Source organism: Nannospalax galili, unplaced genomic scaffold, assembly GCF_000622305.1.
Source record: "Nannospalax galili isolate Female #2095 unplaced genomic scaffold, S.galili_v1.0 scaffold1210, whole genome shotgun sequence".
NCBI lineage: Eukaryota > Metazoa > Chordata > Mammalia > Rodentia > Spalacidae > Nannospalax > Nannospalax galili.
Genome location: NW_008328216.1, coordinates 423,522 through 436,785, shown reverse-complemented (window position 1 = coordinate 436,785; position 13,264 = coordinate 423,522). Strand labels below are relative to the sequence as shown.

At 43.8% G+C, this 13,264-nt stretch overlaps 1 protein-coding gene across 2 annotated transcripts in view; it reads right to left on the bottom strand.

The window, feature by feature from the left end:
• Positions 1 to 4,248: 4,248 nt before the first annotated feature.
• Itga9 (integrin subunit alpha 9) overlaps positions 4,249 to 13,264 on the bottom strand; it is a 365,552-nt gene continuing 356,536 nt past the window's right edge. For both annotated transcript variants that reach the window (XM_008855995.3, XM_029555637.1), the window contains one exon: positions 4,249 to 8,589. In XM_008855995.3, coding sequence (XP_008854217.1) covers positions 8,491 to 8,589 — 99 coding nt within the window. In that variant the 3' untranslated portion in view covers positions 4,249 to 8,490. The remainder of the gene's footprint in view (positions 8,590 to 13,264) is intronic.

The following is a 13,264-nucleotide window of genomic DNA, read 5'->3' as shown; positions in this document are numbered from 1 at the left end:
AAACAAACAAACAAACAAACAAACAACAAACAAGCAGAGTTGAAGACATCACACCACAGTAAGGGTAACCAATCTCAAGTGTTGTAAGGTACTTCACAAGAGAAGACCACTCAGACAAAGTTTTGCCAAATGAAAGTTGTTGCTGGCCAGCGGCTACACAAGGGTGTCGGAATTTGAGCATGTAGCCCTGAGCCATCTAGGGTAAGCTTTTATACAGAGAAACCATAACCAAGGGTGAAAAGTTTAAGCTCTCAAGCTTACAGGTACAAAGCCCCCTTAACAATTTCTATTCTATTAAGCAGCAATTACTATTTCACAGAAGCAAGCCAAGCATAACCTACAGAAGCCATAAATCTGCAGTTAGCAGGTGCACTCCAGGACACGTTGACCTGCTCCCAAGACTGGGTCCTGCTGACATGTGTTCCCATACCCTAGGCCAACTGCCTGATAATTTCAGAGACTAGAGTCAGCATAAACTTTAAGATGGCATAGCTATGGTCAAGAAGGTGCCACATCACACAAGCACAATAACCACAAATAAGTTCCACCCAACAGACTAAAGCAAAACTACAGTGCACAAAAAATAAAGACAAATCTTAAGAGATGCCTAAGAGGACAAACAGATTCCTTTTAAAGGAGTGATAAATGGGCCCACTTGACTTCCTAATAGTCACCATAGACACTAGAAACAACGAAATGATGTACCCTTCCACTGAGAGAAAATGACCACTTGAGCTTGAATTCTGTACCAGCAGAGCCAAGAATACGAACAAATTAAAGATGGATTCAGACAAGCCCAGCTGAAACCCTCACCATCACAGGTTCTCACTGAAAACCTGTGAGGACACGCTAAGCAGGACGAAAACAAATCCAGGAGGAAAGAGCTGAGGTGCAAGAAACCCCTAAGAGCAAAGAAATGGTGAACACATGGGAAAATCTACAGAAAGCAATCAGTAAGATGATGCATGCAGTTAAAGTATAAAATTAAAATTCACTAATGGACAGTGATTAACTTTATGGTAGGATGTTAAACAGGCAAGTGACGGTAAGTCTTCAAGTTCCTGAGTATCTGGTATTTGCTTAAAGGATAGAAGGAAAAGGGAGGGGAAGAATGGAATGTGAAAAGAGAATGGAAAATAAATACAAAAAGGTAACCAGAAGAAAACATAAACTGTGCTGGGGGTGGATGTAGCTCAGTGGTAGAGCGCTTGCCTTGCATGCTTGAGGTCATAGGTTCAATCTCCTGTGCTAAGTGAACAAAAATTCAGTAACAATAGGAAACATGAAATAATATGATACAGAGAAATCCAACAGGGCTGGGGCATGACTCAGTGCTTGCCATGCAAGTGTGAGGACCTGAGTTTGGATCTCCAAAACCCATGTAAAGCCAGATGCAGTAGTATGTGTCTGTAGTCTTAGTACTCTGTGGGGAGATGGGAGGCAGAGATAGGAGAATCCTAGAAGCCTGGTGTACACGGTGGATAAACAACAGAGGCTATCTTAAACAACCAATGTCTGAGGTTGTCCTCTGACCTGAGCATGTGCACTGTGGTAATGGGCACCTGCATTCACACACACACACACACACACACACACACACACAGAAAGAAATCTATTTCCATCAACACTAATAAATAAACTAAATGTTTTTGGTAATATGGATGATTGTTAGAATAGATTTTAAAACTCCAGCTATGTGCTATTTACTGATGACACACACATGAAGCTTAAGGATACAGAAAGGTTATCGATCAAGTGATGGAAAAAGAAATACTGTGCAAATACTACACAAAATAGATTTTATGCAAATATTACTAAAGAGCTGGGGATATAGCTCAGGTGGTAGACTATTTGTTTAGTATGCATGAAGCATGGGTTCCCATCTCCACCACTGCATAAAACTGGGTGTGGTGGCACACCCCTGCAATCCTAGAACTTGGGAGGGGAGGCAGTAAATTAGAGGTTGAAGGGTATCCTCAGCTACACAGTGAGTTTGAGTTCAAGGTCAGTCTGTGTTATATAAGTTCTTGCTTTTTAAAAAGCGTATTACTAGAGATGAGGAAGGAAAACTATATAGTGATAGAACATTCTATTTCATCTATGAAAAGTAACTTTTATATTAAAGTTAATATAAAATAAACTTTTAAGTTTATCACAAATAGCCTCAACCCTCAAAAAAAGGCCAAATGAACTAAGGAGATAAAGGAAAATTTTAATTTGTCAGTTTACTTAAAAAAATCTTTTCAGTTTTTTTATTTATTTACTTTTTATGTGTATGAGTGTTTTGCCTACATGTCTGTAAGTGTACCCGTGTTGTGTAATGCTCCCAGAGGCAAGAAGAGGGTGTCAGATCCCCCTGGAAGTAGAGTTAGGGACCATTGTTAGGTGCCATGTGGGAGCTGGGAACCAAACCTGGGTCCTCTGTAAGAGCAGCCAGTGCTCTTAACTGCTGAGCCATCTCTCCAGACCCTTAATTATTTATTTTATTTTTATTTATGTTTATGTGCATATATCCCTCAGTGTGTATGCACACATGAGTGCATTGCCCATGGAGGCCAGAAGAGGGTGTTGGATTCCCTGAAACTGGAGGTACAGGTGGTTGTGAGCTGCCTGATGTGGGCACTGTCATCCAAACTCTTGTCTTTTACAAGAACAGCAAGAGCTCTTAATTCCTGAATCATCTCCCCAGTCCTAAAATCTACTTTTATAGTGGAAATGGAAACAAGATTGTTTCAGATTAACCTGAAATGCTCCTCGGGACTGCTTAGCAAAGAGTTAAAGGGATGTGATCTACAGGGAGAGGGTTTTTTGGGATCTTATTTTTCCTGAGGCCAGCAATGTGCAGCCCTATCATGGAATTTCCCTGAGCACTTGTCCCTACAGCTCAATTTGTACCTTTGTCTCCCTACCCGTTTTCCCTCCCCTTCCATAAGAGGACTCTTATGCAAGGCAGGTAGGTTTCCTCTTCAGGATCACGGTCCATAATTATCCTAGCCACACTGGGAACAAATAAGCCTCTTTCTGGATAATCAAGAGCCTGGGCGTGCACACCCTTGTTGCCCTCACTGTGCTGTCCCAGTCCTCACCCCATCCTGCATAAACCATGGTTATTTTGGAATGTTCTCTTCCATGGAACCAATTTTTCTAACTGATAGGGTGGGGAATAGATGTGGAATTGGAAAGACTTTCATTTTTTTCCTAATCTGTCATTTCTTAGGAAAAAAAAGGTTTCTTAGAGATCCTTTGCCAAATCTTAAAACTTTTTCAGCAACTTGATGTTTTCAAAGGTTAGGGGTAAAGTTCAGCGGGTAGAGGGTCAGTTTAGCATGCCAGAGACCCTGAGTTTGATCCCTAGAACTGTCTCGGGCCATTTGGGCTACATTGAACCCTGTCTCAAAATTTCAAAAGAAAAGTTAGATTGTTGCTGTCCTTTAAGGACAATAGTTAAGCCTCTGATGAGACTGGTTTTATTTCATAGGATTTTCTTTCGATTGTTGAAAAATTATATCAAATAAAGTACAAAATAATTTGGAGTAGTCTCTGGGTTAGGGTTAGGTGTGTGCAGAGCTGGTAACATCTCACTGGATACTATTTAACTGAATTTGTATGTAGGATGATGGGGCATGACCTAAGGACTTAAGGCTTCATTTATGGAGGCTTGAAAATAGCTTGATAGTGTAGTCAGAGCTCTAGGTGAGATGCTCACTAATTCTCTTACCAACCTCGGTGGCCTGGTACAGACAGAATTGAGGAGTAAGAGGTGATCTGATGGCTCCAGAGGGGCTGAGGACATTCCTGGCATGGGTTTGATGGTCAGCACCAAATAAACCAGGTGTAGCAGTACACATCTACAATCCCAGCCTTTGACAGGTGGAGGCAGAAGAATCAGTTTAAGGTCATCCTCGGTTACACAGGGAGTTTGAGGTCAGCCTGGGAAAATATTTAGTGACTTACAGACATGCGTGGAAGAAGTCTGTTTGTGATGAGGAATCCCTCATTGCATTTGGGTATTTATCTCAACAGACCTCAGGTAGAGAGCCTTAGGTGGTTGGGCAATACACAGAGGTGGTGGTGTCCGAATTATGGAGGTCAAGGGCAGGAAACAGCCCCATCAAATGGGTTGTTCATGTGGAATTGGATGGATCTCCACATGCTCTTTAATGATTACATTATATTGTATTGGAATTCTATCTTCAGAACCTTAGAAAGTTCTTATCAGCCAAGGAATTACAGTCTGAAACTCCAGAATCATTTGAAACCATTTTTTTTATTCCAAACATGTATTTTTGTAAACCTGACATTTCCCAAACAGTGCAAGTGAATTAGAAGTGACTGAAGAGACTTGAATACACATAACATTATGAGGAGGGACAGCCTTCCCACCTAAAGTTCTCTAGGGAAGTGTGGATACCTCAGTAAAGCTGCAGATGTGCAGAGTGGGGAGCCTGCCATGCAATTAGCCACTCGTAAAGCTTAAACTCATGCTGCCAATTACACTGTGCACATTGGGATCCAACAAACCACACCAAACACCTTAAAATGAAATAGAGATCAGTGTGCTAGAGAGAGCACTGCACCATGTTGGGAAATGTATTCATTGTTCCCTTCATGTGCTGGAAACTCAGAAGACATTCTAGAAGGTTCCTTTTGGCCCCACTGGCTCTGCAACCTTCCCTCAGTCATTCTTTATTTCAGAAAATACCCTCCACCGTGCATATTATTATCCCATATATCAAAACAAAACATCTATTAAAACTGCATTCTTGGGGCATTGCTAAAATGACATTTTCTGCCTTTTGTTCGCTAAAGGGATGGTTCTCCTAAATAACATTATTTTGGGGGTGGTACTGGAGATTGAACCTAGGGCTTCATGTATTTCAGGTAAGCCCTGTGCCGCTGAGCCACATCCGCAGCCCTTCCCTCAAAGGACAACTCTTTGCAGTACCTCTAAATTCAGGAAGTTGAAATTGGGGCATTCCCTTCTCAGATCACCAGGTATAATGCATTCCTATCCCCATAATGCCTCATCTCAAAATAAACAGCATGAATAACCTTTCCACACCCACCACACTGGGGCTCGACAGGCAGCACACAGTATACAGTCACTAATCACTGGAGTGGCCAGGAGTATGACTGTTGAGAATCTCCTTCCCTTTGATTCTTGCAACATGGACTACATGATTTGGTGCAGGGAACATTGTTGCCAACACTGAGCTGCTAAGAGGGTTCTCAAAGTATGGTCTGAGACCCCAGTGACAGGGATGCTGGGTGTGCATCTGTCAGTCATCACAAAGCCAGCTCCCCACTTCCCTCCTGGTATCATTCCTGTGCCTCTTTGTGGCTGGCCCAGGGCTCACTTTGGAGATACTCCAACTTTCTTGTGTCCTATATAAACTGAGCAGAAGGGAGTCAGTTCTTAATAAAGGGGCATTGTTTTAGTCCATTTTTTTTTTAGAAAGACCTTTTTCATATTTAAAAAAGCACTTCAGTCCAGATAGCTGGTTAGAAGCACTGGAGACACAACTGAAAAACTGAAGCAAAGGACGGTGCCCAGGAGAATGTCTGCTAGGATTCCACAGTGAACTCAGGAAAAAGGGTACAATTCAATGGGTTCTGAATAGAACATTCTAGAGAGGTAATGCAGACACACCAACCAATGCTTATTACCTCCCTCGATAGCCTGCTAAGGCTGGAGTGCAGATGGTGAACTGACCAGTTGAGAGTTCAATACAATGTTTCTCCACTCCTGGGCCTAGTGGCTGCATCCCTGGCCCTTGCTGTACCTGTCGCTTAGCATGATCAGATAGGCAGAAATGCTGTCCTGTCCTAAACAGGTCCCTGGGGTGGCTGCTAGGACTTTCTCCAGGCGCTATCAAGTAGAGTTTTCCTAAAACCTGCCTTAGGAAGTCATGGTGACCTACTGAGCATACAACTAGTCATGAGGGTCTGCCATTCAGGATCGGGCAGAAGTGGCTGGATCCCAGCTGAGTCTGCCCTTCCTCACTGTCTGCCCTTGCTCAGGTGGGGCTCTACTGGCTGGCTGAACTGTGCCTGTGCGTCCCCACGCTCCATCCACTGGCCCTGGAAGCAGGCCAATGGGGACAAATGCACTTGGCTAAAACTGAGGATGGTACTGTGCTGGTCTCACCACCTAAAACTCCTAAATGGTTTATTAAAGGAAAACATGACACAATTCATAGAAGATGGCTACAAAGGGGGTTGGTGCAATATCCACACTCCACTCCTACTGTGTGGAGAATTCAGAACCTAAGGCACAAGGTGTCTGTGGTGTTCTCTGGGGGACCTCCGGCACCTGGAGTAGCACTCGATATAGAGCCAGAGCTCTGTCAGTGGCTTTCAAAGCCAGGACCGTTTTCCTTATTTCTTTTGATTAAGCTCAAACTGGGTGAGCACTGGTTTCCTGGTCTGCCCCTGCCTTGTAGTGGCTACTGTCCATTCCACAGTCAGATGCAACATCTGACTTCTAGGACCGGCTTGCTTCATGGCTTTGTTGTTCCTTCCCATGTTCATCAGGAAGGAAATGGTGTATATCCACCATTTTCATGCAGCAGCGTCATCTGTGTAAATAATAATCAAAGACATGAGCTCTGTGTCAGGCCCACACTCGCCCCGCACCATCATCATTCTGCTACAACTAAAACGGTATTTGTCAAGTTGAGGTCTGTGTCAGTTTTGGTCACAGACACCTAACATGCTAGCTTCCAGGGAATGAGACCTGGTAAGAAAGACTCTTAGCCTGGTATACTGCTTATTTCCATTTGACAGCAGTGGTACATAGTGGGGCATTAAGACTTAGCCCTGTGCTTTCTCCCTCATTAGCTGGTCACTGGCTGTGGGAGCTAGTCACAGCATGGTGAGTGTTCAATGGGGGCCAGGTACCCTGCAGAATCTGCTGAATGCCTCACTTTACTGCCCTTTTAGAAAGTCACACTGCATCCCAAACCAGGAGCATAGTGAGGATGACATCAGACACTGTCATACACAGAGCCTGGATATCCAAAGCTGCAAGGGGGACATCAGTACTCTCTGTTCAGATGTCTTTGCATGTTTACTATGTCTCCCCAGCTGAGAGTGCCCCTGAAGCTCTCCCCTACAGGACAGAGTCATCTTGCCAGCAAGAACTGAGGAGAAAGTTTACATCTCCTGCAGGTGTGGGAATATGAAAGTCCAGCTCCTTGACATCCAGTTAGGAGACTCTGAGGCATGACTTGTCTTCTAGAGCCAATGAGGCCGAAGACACCTCATGGGTCATCCGTCCCCTTAACTGACACCTTTGCCGGCTTCCTCATCTTGCTTTCTCCACCTCTTTACTGCTGTGTCCTGGGAAGACTTCAATACATTACTTACACCCAAGGTCTTGTTTCAGGGTTTGATTCTTAAGAATCCTACCTAAGACATTAAAAAACAAAACAAAACAAAAACCCCACATCAGGTGGAATGATCCTGTCTGGGAAGAAATCTGCAACACCACCAGTTGGGGACAGTAAGAGTAACAGAGGAAACAGAGACCTTTGGACCAAAATCACATGACAAGGTAACACCCCACAGCACAGACACACAGGTCTCTGCTCAAGGAACACAGACTCAGTCCTGGACATGTGAACTCTGGGACATGGTGACTGGGATGAGATGGCATTCTGAGGTTGACCAGTTGCTCACCCATACTTGCTGACTCCATGAGGAGGAGGGAGAGGTGCCTGCTGTGTCAGAGCGATGTGGAGCATTTCAGCCAGGAAATCAGGCTTTCCATCCCAGTTCCTGTTGGGAATCTCCCAATGAGAGGAACGTAAAAGAAAGCACCGATGGTTCTTCAAGCACTCCAAACTTGACCCCAGGAAGTAACGGTGGAAAACATCTTAGCAGATCTTGCTGTTTCCATGGTTTTTATGCAGCACACCAAGAGTTTGGTGGATTCATTTCATGAGGTTTCCTCAGCTGCAATTCATTTGCAAGCCTTTTTCTTTTTTTTCAATGAACAGCAAGTTCCAAAGTACAATAAGTTCCTTATCCTTTAAAATTTGTATATAGGTACATGTATTTCCAAGATTTCAGTGCTTGAGTGAATTATATAACTATTTAATAGAAATAATAAAACATTGATACAAATATAAAGACATGATCAATATAAAAGGCTTATATTTATAAAAATACTTTTAAGTAACAGTTTTCCCCTGAGGGTTGACCACCCAATGTTGCATCCATAAATATTGCTCGGCTTTGTAGTTCTCTTTCCGAACTTCAGTTGTTCATCTTTTAAAGGGAAGTGGTGGCTGTGGCCCCAGTCACGTGACCTGGCCGGACCGGCCGCCTCAGGCTGGCACCTGGGCTTGACAGGGTGAGGAAGAGACAGCATCAGTGGGGCCTCCGAAAAATCTGGAGAACATTTCTTTCTTCCAAATATGGAAGATACAAAGATCAAGGGTGACAGGCTGGTGATGGGGGAAGGGGTCACATGACTGGTGTGGTTGGTCACTGGTTTTTCTGGACCCAGTCCCAACTCTCTTCATTCTCTTTTCGGTTCTTCTCGGCTTCAATGATTTCTTTGTACCTTCGGCGAAAGAAGCCCATCTGGAAGGTAAGAGGAAGAGCTGGGTTAGGAATGGCTGTTGGATTCCAAGGTAAGCCTGGGCCGTGAGGAGGCAGGGCCTAGCTTTCCCAAGGCTAGGAAGGTTAGAACTTCCAGGTCCGACTGTAGAAAAATACACTGGTAAGAGAAGAGCTAATGTGGGTCTACTTTTCCAAAACCTATCAACTTACTGTAGCTCATCTCCCAGCAAGCTGTTCATTAAGGCTGCAGGAACAGTTTCCCAAACGGTGCCAGGGAATACCAGTTACTGAGAGTTGTTCAGAGGTGTTTGGGAGTAAAAAAGAAAACAACAAAAACACATGTCATGATCAATCAAGTTTGAAAAAAAAACCCTGCACTCTTCTAGATATTTGTGATACAGACTAGAACAGCAAAGGATCTGGTAACTGATGAGGAAGAAACCACCGTTTCCTGAACAAATAGCCCTTACCCCCATTGTGCATATGTATGTGTTGTGCATATGTATGTGTTTGTATGTGCACAGATGTGGAGTGCAACATCAGGAGTTGTTTTGCAGGAGCTATCTACTTTGTGCTTTGAGACAGGGTCTCTTAATGGTCAGGGATGTGCCAAGTATACTAGGCTGGCTGGCCAATGAGCTCTAGGGAGCCAACTGTCTCTGCCTCTCCAGTGCTCAGATTTCAAGCCTGAAACTGTGCCTGGCTTTTTACATGGGTGCTGAGACTGAACCCAGGTCCTCATACTTGTGTGAAGCATTTCTGACTGAGCTGTCTCCCCAGTCTTTATTTGCTTTTTGATGAACTTAATATTCTGAGAGAATTTGACCATCTGTGAACCACTTTGGTAAGTATTGCTCATACACGATGTGTTTTTTTTTAAACATCTGCAGCCCCTCATTCTAACTTCCTGTCATCTAGAACTTTCTCTCATACCTATGGAATTCTTGGGGTTTGTAGGCTGGAGTCAGCAGCACCAGCTCCAGGGAGCTGGCACTGCATCTGATTTATGGTGGCAGTTCTCTTCAGCTTAGTTCTGGAAAGACTGACCTCTAGCCCTGTCCTGATGTCGTATTTGGTCTGTGGTTTTTCATGCATGGTAAGATGACTATCTGGTTTTTCTCACACAGTCATGGCAGGCACTACTGTCCAATGTTTAAGCAACTTTTTGTAGCCTGTGATGGTCAGTGTCAATTTTCAACTTGACAGGATCAAGAGTCACTTGGGAGATGAGCCTCTGAGCATGCCTATGGGGGATTATTTTGATTACATTAATTAATGTGGAGAGATTCATCTTTTTTTTAAAGAAAAATTTAGTTTTATTTTATGTGTTTGAGTGTTTTGCCTGCCTGTATATATGTGTACCGTATGTGTGCCTGGTGCCCACAGAGGTCAGAAGAGGGTGTCTGATCCCCTGGAACTGGAATTAGGGGTGGTTGTAGCCCCCTGTGGGTGCTGGAAACTGAACCTAGGTCTCTGCAAAAACAGCCAGTGTTCTTAACCACTGAGCCATCTCTCCAGTCCCAGAGAGACCTATCTTAATTGTTGGCAGGACCAGTCCCTGTGTAGAGAATCCTAGCCTGTATAAAATGGAGAGAGGGAGCATGCATTCATCCCTCTCTGTTTCTTTTCTTAAAATATTTTCATTATTTTTATTTTATGTGTATGAGTGCATTGCCTGCATGTATGTGAGTGCACCCATGCCGTGCAATGCTGCAGAGGTCAGAAGAGGGCTTCAGATTCCCCTGGAACCGGAGTTAAGGACAGTTTGTAGCCGCCGTGTGGGTGCTGGGACTCGAACCTGGGTCCTCTGCAAGAGCAGTGTTCTTAACTGCTGAGCCATCTATCCAGCTCCCTTCTCTGTTTCTTGATTATAGATATGATGGGACCAGCTGGTTCAAGCACCTGTTGCTTTGACTTCCCCACCATAAAGGACTGTACCTTGAACTTGAACTGAAATAAACCCTTTCTCCCTTACGTTGCTTTTGTCAGCATATTTCAACACAGCAACAAGGAAAGAAACTAAGACATAGCCTAAAGCTTGCTTGTTTCCCATGTCCAGGGAGACATGGCATCTCTTGTCCCTTGCTCACCAGCATCCGTAACCTTTGTTTCTGAGGTCAAACATTTCTTCCTGCCTTAACGTGCATACCTGCAGTGGCCTGAAACCTCCCCTAACTCCATGTCCTGGGTGGGCAAGCCCTCGGGGGAACACTGTTTCAGCCTCCCTGTGGAGCATGCCAGCACTGGTAGTCAGCCTGCTAGAGCCTCCTTCACTGGCTTCTTCCTCAGCCTTGTCTCCCCTTTCCCTGCTTCCCAAAGTTTTCTGAGTTCATACTCCAACTGAAGAGCTTGCACTCCAATCCTTGGTTCAGTGCCCTTAGGTAGGGGAATTGAAATGATGGCACACACTTGATCCAAGCTGGCAGGTCTGTCACACTGCAGGTTTGAGGAATCATAGTATCATTCACTTTCAATCCCCATAGTCATATTTTAAATACTCAAGACTAGTAATCTCTGCTGTCCACTGCCAACAGTAAGTGCATAAAATATACCCTAGGGAAACATCCAGCAAGCCCAGCCTTCATGGGCATACTTAACATCTTTGGCATTTGACCTCAAGTTGCTTCATTGTGAGCCAAGCATCAAGGGAAACATCCAGAGTCCTTATGTGTGTGTGCATTTTCTGTAGCTATAACAAAATACCCGAAGCTGTAAACTTTACAAAGAAAAGACAGTTTGGGATGTTGAATGTCCAAGATTGGTTATGGTGTCTAGTAAGACCCAGATAACTTCCTGGAAGGGGAACATGCAGGAAGGAAGTGTTATATGGCAAGACAGGAAGCAAGAGTGAGGGGAGAGACAGCCTTGCTTTTTACTTACAATCTTCTCATGAGATCTGACCATGCTCTAACAAGAACTAAAATAGTTGTCTTTGAATGCAACAATCCATTAGCCCAATTCTTTCTTTAAATTAAAAAATTCTTCGACAATATCACATATGTTCTTAACACAGTTATGGCACTGTCATCTGCAGATGCCCAGAGTAAGGTGCCCTCTTGCAAACTCCATGCTCCCTCAGAGTCTAAAAGTTCTGATCCCAGCACACAACCCATGAGTGATTACTTGGATGGGAGGTTGGAGCTGCCACTGACATACATGTCTTCTCTGGAACCCAAAGGTCATTTCTTAAACATAATCTACTCTCTCAGTCAGCGAGGGCTGAGCACAGCAGTAAATGCTGTGCACTGCACACCAAGGGTTGGGGCTGCCAGATACCATAGATAGATAAGTTTACCAGGACTATTTTCCAACAGATGGCAGTAGAGTGTCTTATTCGAACAAAGAAGATTTTCTGACTCATGGAAGCAAAGGATCTTAAGGATGTGGTGCTGTTGACTAGTTAGCATAAGGTCCCATATGGAGTGCCATGAGAAAAATCAATGTTATCTTATTCGTTTGTTCATTCATTCACTCATTATTTTTCGTGTGTGGTGCTGTGGATAGAAGTCAGGGTTCCGGGCATGTCAGGCAAGGGCTCTGTCATTGAGTCACATCTTAGTCTTCTCTCTTTTGTTTGAGTCAGGGTCTTGCTATGCTACCCAGGTTGGCCTGGAACTCATGATCTTCCTAGGGCATACCTAAAGAGATGTGACAAAGACCCCAGAGCCCTAACTGCTGTAGAAGCTCCAGTTAACCATCTTTGGGCAGTGGGGAAGATAATTTTCTGGCTCTGAGCTCCAGGATTCTTTGTCTTGCCCCCAGAAATCAAGATCACCCTCAGACCTCTTCCAGCTCTAAAATACCATGACTGCATTTCCACTGGTCCCCAAGGAAAATTCGGAGCTGGAAGTTGTGGACAATATGGCTGGGCACCAAGGAGTCACAGGAAGGGGGACAAGGAACAGGGCTCTTTTCTAGTGCTATTTTTTTCTAAAAACTTTGTAGAAAGTTGAGTTTTCAATTTTTAAAAGAAACAAATGGGCTGAAGAGATGACTCAGCAGTTAAAACTGTACACTATCGGCTGGAGAAATGGCTCAGCAGTTAAGAAAACTTACTGCTCTTGCACTGGACCTGGGTTTGGTTTCCAGCACTTACACATCAGCTCACAACTTCCTATAACACTAGTTCCAGAGGATCCAATGACCTCTTCTGGCCACCACAGGCACCACATGCATATGGTACACTTACATACATGCAGGTAAACACTCATATATGTTAAATAAAAAAGTGAATCAGACTGGAGAGATGGCTTAGCCATTAAGGGCTCAGGCTTACACTTAAAATATTTTTTAAAAGAAACAAACTATATAATATTTGAAATGATTATGATGCCTACAAATTCACTTTTATAGGCCTTTGAATTACAGGTTTTAAACCTCAATTTTACTAATGAATAAAACAGACAAGCTTTGTAATTCCTAATCATATTTAAAAGTCTCAGTGTAACGGTCATACTACATGAGTCTGGGACTCTTAATTCATATAATACAGTGACTGGGAATTTCGTCAAGATTGAGAAAAAGGTCAGTCCTTAAGAAAAGAGAGGGCTGGAGAGATGGCTCATTAGTTGAAAGTGCTTGCTGCTTTTCCACAGGACCTGAGTTTGGTTCTTTGTACCAACATTGGGTGGCTTACAGGTGTCTATAACTCCTGCTCCAGGGGAATCTGACATCATTTTCTGGCACCCATATGTGT